The 9,923-nt window shown below is 48.2% G+C and overlaps 2 protein-coding genes across 2 annotated transcripts; one reads left to right on the forward strand and one right to left on the reverse strand.

Moving 5' to 3' along the window:
• Window positions 1–138: 138 nt before the first annotated feature.
• CTRU02_206886 (vegetative incompatibility protein het-e-1) lies at window positions 139–5,259 on the reverse strand (the record flags this gene model as incomplete). The annotated part of the gene is made up of 4 exons (XM_036733613.1): window positions 139–2,448; window positions 2,502–4,065; window positions 4,113–4,905; window positions 4,953–5,259. 4 exons carry the CDS (start codon window positions 5,257–5,259, stop codon window positions 139–141), a joined length of 4,974 nt encoding a protein of 1,657 aa, XP_036574644.1.
• Window positions 5,260–6,728: 1,469 nt separating this feature from the next.
• Window positions 6,729–7,727, forward strand: CTRU02_206887 (uncharacterized protein; the record flags this gene model as incomplete). The annotated part of the gene is made up of 1 exon (XM_036733614.1): window positions 6,729–7,727. One exon carries the CDS (start codon window positions 6,729–6,731, stop codon window positions 7,725–7,727), a length of 999 nt encoding a protein of 332 aa, XP_036574645.1.
• Window positions 7,728–9,923: the final 2,196 nt, after the last annotated feature.

Below are 9,923 nucleotides of genomic sequence, written 5' to 3' on the forward strand. Positions count from 1 at the left end.
TTGATATCAACAGAAAGCAGGAGAATCTAGGAGAGTAACTTCCCCTCCTAGACCCGCCCTGTGGCACACCATAAGAGAGCTTATCAAGATCCTAAATGAATCCTTGTTGTGATAAGCTTGATGAATTCTCCTGCAGTTCTAGGACTCCTCCTCCAAATATTTAAGCCGTATTAAACGGCCCGAGCGACAAACAATGAACATAACATAATCTCTCACAGCTAGTGTCCTCGGCCTGTACTCTTCAGGGAGCCAGATGATCTTCTCGTTATCCTCCAAAATCCAATTTCCGTCTTGGCTAAGACCAAACCCGCAGACAGCTGGATGTGTCATCTCTTCTTTAGCACGGAGTAACCCACCAGCTGGGGATTCTGGGAGCAGGCTGACAGTTCCAGAGTCAGTGTACAGTCGCGCGCTAGACGATGGATCGAACTTGAGGCGATAAGAATACATTTCGAGAGTCTGGAGGTGCGCGCCTGTTACTGGATCCGAAAGTCGTACAGTATTATCATACGAGGCCGATGCGATGACCTGGCCGTCGTGCGAGAACGCTACTGCTGTAACTGCATTTCTATGGCCCTTAAGGGTTTGGCGGTGAGCGCCTGTCACTGCATCCCAAAGTCTCACTGTTTTATCGCGTGAGGCTGATGCAATAACTTGACAGTCTGGCGAGAAGGCTACTGCCCAAACTGCGGAAAAGTGGCCATGAAGTGTCTGGTAGTACGTGTCTGTAGCTACATTCCAGAGCACAACTGTATCCCGGTCTGAGGCTGATGCGATAGTCTGGCCGTCTGGCGAGAAGGCCATGGTTTTATTCCGATCTCTATTGCCCTTAAGGGTTTGGTGGTGTACCCCTGTAGCTACATTCCAAAGCCGTATTGTCTTACCGCTGGAGGCTGATGCAATTACCTGGCTATCTGGCGAGAAGATTATTACTGAAACTGCATTCTTATGGCCCTTTAGAGTCCGGAAGTGTGTGCCTGTAGCTACGTTCCAAAGCCGTATTGTCGTATCGCTCGAGGCTGATGCGATTATCTGGTTATCTGGCGAGAAGGCTACATGACAAATTATGTCGTTATGGCCCTTAAGGGTGTGACGGTGAGCACTTGTAGCTACATCCCATAGCTGAACTGTAGAATCGTGTGAGGCTGACGCAATAACATGGCCATTTGGAGAGAGAACTAAGCCATGAACCGTGTCGCTATGACTACTAAGGGTCTGGTCCTGAGTGCTTATAGCTATGTCCCAGAGCCGTACTGTCCTATCATTTGACGCTGATGCAATAACCTGGCTGTCTGCCGAGAAAGCTATTTCTTTTACTGAGCCTCTATGGCCCTTAAAGGTCTGACGATGTGTACCTGAAGGCGCATCCCAAAGCCTTATCGTTTGATCCTCTGAGCCTGATGCGATTACCTGGCCGTCTGGTGAGAAGGCTACTGCCCAGACTTTATCAATGTGGCCCCTAAGAGTCTGATGGTGTGCGCCTGTAGCTATGTTCCAGAGCCGCACTGTCGCATCAAATGAGGCAGTTGCAATTGTTTGGCTGTCTGGCGAGAAGGCTACGCGACAAACTACCTCGTTGTGGCCCTTAAGGGTGTGACGGTGAGCACCTGTAGCTGCGTCCCAGAGCTTTACTGTATGATCCATCGAGGCTGATGCAACAACTTGGCCGTCTGGCGAGAAGACTACCTTCCAAACATTATGGCTATGTCCATTTAGGGTCTGACGACATACGCCTGTACCTACATTCCAGAGCCGTACTGTATCATCGCTTGAGGCTGACGCAACAATACAGCTATCTGGGGAGAAGACTACTCCTTGAACCCCACTACTATGGCCCCTGAGAGTGTAAAGGTGAGCGCCTGTAACTGCGTCCCAGAGGCGTACCGTCTGGTCGTACGAGGCTGTTGCAATAACCTGGCCGTCTGGTGAGAAGGCTACTGCCCAAACTGTTTCAGTATGGCCCTGAAGAGTCTGATGGTGTGCGCCGGAAGCTACATTCCAGAGCCGTACTGTGGAATCGTCTGAGGCTGATACAATTATCTGTCCGTTTGGTGAGAATGCTATGTCCCTAATCTTATCACCGTGGCCTTTGAGGGTCTGACGGTGAGCACCAGTGGCCACATCCCAGAGCCGAACTGTCTCATATGACGAGGCTGATGCGATAACCTGGCCGTCTGGCGAAAAGGCCACCGTTGTAACCCAATCGCTGTGGCCCTCGAGGGTCTGACGCTGTGCATCCCAATCAAGTTTCACACCTTGAGCGCTGATAAGACGTGGTAGGCGTTGATCCCAAAACCTCTGGCGTACTTTGCTCGCAGCCGGGGAGAACAAAATCAAAGCCACATACACCTGAAGAGGCCTCTGTTCGATAATAGACCCAAAACTCGAGATAGCCCTGCCAGCATCCTTCAAAAATTGACTCAAATCTGTAGGTGTATTGGTCAAATGCTTTAATAGAGGTTAGATTGAGGATAAAAATAAGAGGATGCAGCTTGACCAACCTGTAGCTGCATTACCGCGAGTGCCGCCTCCGACACTTTCCCCAGAACAGCGAGGGCTTCTATCCAATGGAGGAAATGTGCATAAAGAAATACGCTAATATCAGTATCCAAAGATCGTCCGCTGCTCCGCAAGTGATGAACCCAGTAGAGGCAGGCATACTGTAGGTCGCTAGGGATGTGTGTATCGATAATCTGCTTGTCGATGTCTTTTCTGGTTATTCCCAGTTTTTGAACGTTGCAGATATCCCGCTTAAGTCCCGCTCTCATATGCTGAATGCATTTCGCTGCGAGCATAGCATGTGCATCTGCGGCGTCAACTCGGTATTTGCTCACTGCAGAGTCTTTGGGACGAAGAAGATAGTCGCTAAAAGACTTGTGCAGTAACCGTATGGGACTTTTAGCTTCGGCAGGGATATCCAACACCGCATGTAATTCAGGAAGCCACCAGTTGATGTCATCCATATCTATGCAAAGAAGATTGGAGAGAGATTCAGCTGAAATTGGTGTTGCGAGGAGAACGACAGCACTTAGGAATTGTAGGTGCGAATTAGAATAAAGGTCTCCTTCCTCAATACCACGGAATGCCTGGCTTAGAATAGGCTCATATGTCTGATGAAGTTGAGACCTGTTAGCCTCACCCTCCATTAGCCACAGCCTCAGCTGCGTCTTTGGGTTTCTAGGAAACTGTTCATCGTAGACAAATCGGCAAAGAGTGGCTGCATAGATAAAGAGGGGCTCGGGAGTTGTGGCAAGCTGAACCAGATGATCCAATTCTTCAACATCAGGCCAAGGATCTTGCCTGATTCTGCCTTTCGCTTTAATGTCTGCAAATTTTGTTTTCAAGAACACTTGAATATCGCTCTTGGTGTCATCAGAGAATGCTCGGTGAAGCTCTAGCCTGCGAACAAAATTATTCGTTATAAGAGGCTCAAAAGCGTCAAGGATCCTAGGATCGGAGCGACTTGTAAGCAAAACGCGTATGCGGACCGTAGTGAGACTCGAAAGCTTGGAAAGTAGACCAAAGACCCGGGAAAGATGTTCAAGGTGTTCACACTCATCTACGGCATCGATGATTATCACTCTAGCCGGTTGGCTGGTGTCAATTGGGGAGAGGTCCGCTAACGGGAGCCAGAGGAGCTTTTCGAACTGTGATTCGAGGCTCTTTTTTGCAATCGAGTCTTGATCAAGACCTCCAAGTGATTTCCGAAGGCAGCCTCGGAAAGGCGGGATGGCATCGGCTAACTGCATAGCGAGCGTAGGAAATAGTCGATTGGTATCGTTACGGCCCTGGTATCCTCTTTTGAAGAAGTAACCAGCAACCAATCGCTTCTTGATAGCGAGAGAATCGGCGACAGTGCGCGCAATAGTAGACTTGCCGGTACCAGCGGGGCCTACAAGCCAGAAAAGGGGCTCGGCAGGGCCTTCGTTTGCCCACTCAGTGATCATTTCTCGAATGCGAATTCGAGTGCCGCTCTCGCACTTCGGGCTGTTTTGAACGTCGGCACTATCGTAGCACGCTTCAGGAACGACTGGAAGGTCTATAGGGCGATATTCGAGCATTCGGCTAATAATTATCAGCAGAGGTCTACGACTGCGCGAAGTCTGACAAACCTTTGAAGCTTAAGTTCTGTAAGTTGCTCAGCTGAAATGTCTCGATGGTTTGTCGAGACTTGTAGATGGTCTTTTGCAACTGAGAGCAGTGATTGCATATCATGATATTGCTGGTTTGCCGTCTTATTAACGTGTTCCAGGGCTTCCCGCGAAGCAATGGTGTTTAAAGTGCTTGAATCTTCCCATACGGTATGCTCTAGCTCCTTGATCTTCTTAAGCATTGCCTCCCAATCATCGTGACGGACTGCATCCCGACCCAGGTTTGCAAGCCAACTCCGGTAAACCCGTAGAGCGGTCTTTATTTGAAACTCAAGTATATACCGGTAGAGCTCGACGATATTACTATCGCATTTCGCCTTTAGGCCTGGGCTGCAGATGTTTTTCGGCCACAGGAGATACTCAAGCTCGATATAAAAGTGTATGCGAGAGGTAACATACGACAAGCCGTCATTATTGGCCTGCTCTGCCGCACTTAAGTTCGTCAGCACCGGAAGCAGAACGCAGACGCCCGCCCAGGCGAGAGATGCTTCGGGAGATGCTTTGACAGCCTCGTTAATAAGAACCTTCATGGCTGAGACGAATTCCGCAGTTTGCACGACCTGATCCTTGAGCACATATTCATTACCGAGAATGGTGTATCTGATCCGCTTTTCGTCCATACGCTGCAGGCCCTGTTCGACGATACGCTCCAGCTGTAACTTGCGGGTCTCGGGGTCGCTGGCGATCTTGTTCACAGTCAAATCTAGGCTCTCGACAGGGTTAGGGATATCTTGTGGAGCAGCCGTGCTCTCGCCTGGTAGCAGCGTTAGTTGGCAGTGAACCAAGAACCAAAGAGCGTACCATGCTCAGGCAGTTCTTTTGAGAGTAGCTTCTCATATCTGCCCACCAGCTCCGCATCCTCGTGACGAAGAGCTTCGTAGGCACGACTCCACAACGACAGCTCGACTTCTGATTCTACATTTGTTGATGAGGAAATTGGCGGTTTTGGTCCTTCTGTTTGAGTCGGAGTTGGATGAGACGCCGCGGAAGGTGACGGTGCACCAGCTGCCGGGGAGCTCACATGACTGAGCCGCTCCGGTACTTGGGCAGATTGACCCTCACGACGTGGAGAGCCCTTGGAGCGTTTGAAGATTTTTGAGAGCCCCATGGCGTGCGCAGTATTATCGCGGTTGAAGAAGGAGACGGGACGTCAGCAAAACCAAAAACGCCTTGCGATGAGGGGTTGACGAGGCTGTGGTTATGCAAGCCAGGAGCACACCGATGCTGGTTGGCTCGTTTACACGGCATGCGCTGGCCTGCACGTCCAGGAACTGAAAGAATAACCCGTAAGATATTCCATGAAGTGCTGCTTGTTCACAATTTTACAAAAGGCGTAGGAAAGCCATCAAGGGCTCTTAAGTTCATTAACACAATTAAATAATATGCTGGTATTTAGACGTCTAGTATCTGTAGATGCTGCATCAGAAACAAACAATGTAGAATGCAACACCATGATAGTGAGAAGTACAGAGACAACTAGTGTACTATATACGTACCGTAGGTATCCCCAGAAGTGCGGAGGAAAGTCGGCTACCAAAGTGGAATTACCTATTCCTGTCCAAAATGAGTTCAACTAAATATCACCTCACCCAGTTGGATACAAAAATAGTGGAACCAGACAGGAGGTTTTAGGCGTCCCTTTTCGTCTTGTCTTGTAATGGCCGTGTGCCTGTATCTCACCTTCGCCTGATCAGGCCTGCTAGAGCTTTAATCCGCTCTAATGCATGCCCCTCATCGCCGTTACAGCCTCCTTAAGTAAGCAAAAAAAGGCGACCAAAGAAAAGAAATGAGGGTTTAACAACTTTATCCCTGCCCTGTTCCTGTAGGAAAGATCAAGAACTTGCGGTTTATATTGCTATAGCCCCAATCCCGGGTTGAAGGGGCTCTGCAGCCGGTCGCCCGACGGCCAGACCAGAGGGGATACATCTTCTCAACCACTTCAACCCGCGTTTCTATAAGAAAATCTCCTAGATTCAGACACAAAGAGAGACACTTACAAGAGAAGCTTTTCCACTACTTGAGGATATCCCACTTTTAGGGTACCGCTGTGATCCCAACATCTTGGTTATTCCCTTTTTTTCCCAATACAGTAGCGTGAGTGCGAATAACTCGGGCTTCGCACCGTACTTTCTTTTCAAAATCGAAATGAAAAGGACCACAAACAACTTAAATCTTTACACTTAGGTTACTCAGTGCGTTATGTATATGGAAAAATAAAAATAATACCTTTAGAATCGTCTAATCAAGAGCTAGCTAAAGGGGTTTTACTTTCTTAAAGTATCGCACAACACAAACCCTACGCATTTAGCTATTTAGGTTCAAAGTTTGAGGTAAGGTAGTTTTAAGACTTTCACCCTCTTACCAATCTCTTTCGAAGCCGCAAAAACCAATGTTTGGACACCTGCTGATGGAACGGACTGTAAACTGTATGTCCAGCCTTGGCAGAAATGAGATGGTACAGCTTTGGCTTATGTAAGGTATCTACTCCGCATCGCAGCCTCACGCAGCATAGAATAAAGCCCAAGCCTGACTACACAGTTATTTGACGCGAGTTTGACTTGACAGAAAATCGACATGATGAACTGCTCAGGAGGTGAGAGATCAACAGGCGGGACAAAGGGCAGCCTGCGCCAAGCTCATCACTTAGACCCGCCGTTCTCGAAAGATAACACCATCCATCTTCCCTACTCGTCGATTTCCTTTGATTCTCTTCTCCCACCCATCTTTCGACACGATGATCGACTATGCGATCCAAGGAGAGATGTTCAGACGTTCCTCCATAGCGATTTGCGAACGCCGAAGTTGAATAAGATCCACCGGTATCTCTGGCTGGCTGGACTGCCGCGGCCAGCGCGTTCGCTTCACCGGCAAAGACTGCTGGGACGTGTCATATACATCACCGAAATCCCCGACGAACACCTATTATGGCACGAAACATCGGTATTCATAAAGCCATTACCCGAATATCTTCTCAGCTATGAAATCTGGAAAGATAAGATTTGCCAAAGTGAAGAACTGCACCGAAGCGCTTGCGGACTGTTACTGTCCTACGCCTGGCTCGTTAGCTCCAGGATTGACTTCAATATTGCTTGCGAAATAGGCCTGATTCCCCCTGAGGTCAAATGGGATTCTTGGGCAGTATTTATTCGGGATATCGTCAACTGCTTCGACGTCGACAGTCGGTATGAGTATGGTGAGTTGCGTCTATCTCGACTCAACTCGCTCTACCGTCTCGGTATCGCTGGCTTCTCATTACGAAACCTTGTGTACGGCTATATGTCAGGCTCGCAAAGGTACACCACCTTCTTCCAGCGTAATTTCGGCTGGATATTGGCTGTGTTTGTCTATGTCACAGTTGTCCTCTCCGCATTGCAAGTTTCACTGGCCACAGAGAGGTTCGGACGTGATTCTCGCTTCCAAGGCTTCTCCAGCGGGGTGGCTTTGGTGGCGTTGGGATTTGTTTTAACGGCAGTCGGAGCTGCCCTAGCTGTGTGGTTGGCTCTCTTTGGATTCCATCTTGTTTCGACTATTCAATACTGCAAGAAGGTAGATTCTCAAAAGCAGCATACCGTGTAATATTGGCCTACTGTAAGACATTGATCGCAATCTGGTCATTGTCAAGATGAACAATGTGATCAGAAATTTCAAATCTCCCCGCATGCTCAAGCCGCTCGGCGGCTACCGCCTTCACAATGCGAGCAGTTCGATAGGGGGTTTGATTTAACTAAGGGCTGCGGCATTAAGTGCCCGAAAGCAACAGGTACCAAAAAGCCCCATTTCAAATTCGATGTTTCTCCGCATACTAACTCCATGCCTAATAACTCATCATTCGACAGAAAATCTCAACGTTAGGATCAGATTGACACTTACTCTGCAGGCAACATAGATGTTGCAACCTGGCACTTGATGTGCCATGTGTATATACTATCACATCAGCCACCGTGTTTTCGAAAGGCATTCCGTGGCCCTATCGGCAACTCTAAAACCTGTTGAAATTATAGGCTAATCACCTTCGTTGTTTGTTGATGTTGCAACTCCAGCTGCTCAACAGGTGGAGGTATCCATAGCAGCTTATCGTTGTTGCAACGTTCTGCAATCTTGTCCAATATCGACCTGACCCGGTCACATCCAAATGCTCTCCTTGGCCATCCATATGATATTGATTTTGGCACTCTCTTGCCGTCTCAGCCAGTGTTGGTCAATACATCGCCGGGGGACACAACATCAAGAAATGGGCGGACCTGTCGTTTTCAGGATGCGCCTATTGAGTGGCAGAATGAGAGCTTCATATGTTGTCTGAATGTCAGAGATGCTATCATCATTCAGCCATTAAGTTACTGGCATCGCAAACTCGTTGTATATCCCAAACAATAACAGCTACCTTTCAGGAAGGGACACGGCCTCCACATGAATTTCGGGCGAGCATACAATCAATAACAACGACCAAATGCTCGTAATTAATGAGAACTTGCCAACACCTGCTACACTTTCCAGCCTCGCCAAAGGACTATCAAATTGAAGCATCAGACATCTTTCAGGAGGAACTGAACAGGTAGTATTGTAACGATATCTGGCGTGGGCAGTTACGCGTTTGTATCGTTTAAAGAGATAAAGCCCCCGGTACATGTGTTTACGGAACGCTATACCCAAACATCTACTTTGAGAATGTATTAACCGTTCGACAGTGTGTGTTGTGACCGATAATTGCCAAGGACAGCATATGCGTGAGGCTCATCACATTGCGTGCGTCCAGGAGCGGGAACCATATGAACAGAAAATGGAATTGTCTCCATTGAGGTTTATCCAGAATGTGATGCCGCCGCCACTGCCTCAAACACGGTCCGTTTTAATTCTTGAGAATTTTCAGCTCGCCAACCCGGCTCACACCGCATCTCATGCAGTCTCTTCAAGGGTCAAACCACACAGTCATCTGTTTTCTGGGCTCAGCATTCAATGTTCAAACCCAATATATAAACGTGATACGAGGCCTTCTTCTTGTGGCGAGGGCCGGAGTAGTTCGAACTTCAATTTTAGTGCGACGCAGTGTTGGATCTTTGCAGCTTGAAAATGTTCTATAGGGTGCTAGGTGAGCTCATAAGAATACCATCACAAATATGACACGATCTAGAAGGCGGTATGAGTTTCAATTGGATCTACTGTCTTCTTCTCATACCCCTAGCTTTAAATTCTCTTATTTGTCACGTGATTTAATGGGGACGTTGCGTTGCACCACTTGTGACTGAGCCCCAGCCTGCTTCAGTGCAGCTATGTCACGGGGCAGAAATGGCCCGCAGGTTCTCACAGGGGAGGTCTACCTTACAACGGAGCTATAAGGGATAAAATGTTGGGAAAGGGGTAATAGTCCAGGCACCGCTGCCCAACCACGCTAGAGATGAATACAGTCACATTGGGACACATACCTGACCTCTTCACTCCGTACCGGACGATATCCAACAAGTTACCCGTCGTCGCCACAAGGGCGATTCTGTTGAGTTTAGAACTGACGCTTCTTGGTATGGTTTTTGTGTAGACTGCGTCCAAACTTATTTCAAATCCATCCCAAATCACTTAAGTATGGTTTTAATCAGAGTTTAGTCGTTTTCGTTGGATTTGCTAACGCCCGTGCCGCTGGACTTTAGTATCAAGTAAACGGGTCTTCCTCCTAAGAGAAGGCTGCATCAAACCTTTGTCGAGAGGCCAATAATACATTTGGATCTTTGAAATGTGTTCATTGAAATATATGAGTTGGGGACGGGTTAGTCCCAATCCTAA

This window comes from Colletotrichum truncatum (assembly GCF_014235925.2).
Source record: "Colletotrichum truncatum strain CMES1059 chromosome Unknown Contig_0004, whole genome shotgun sequence".
Classification (NCBI taxonomy): domain Eukaryota; kingdom Fungi; phylum Ascomycota; class Sordariomycetes; order Glomerellales; family Glomerellaceae; genus Colletotrichum; species Colletotrichum truncatum.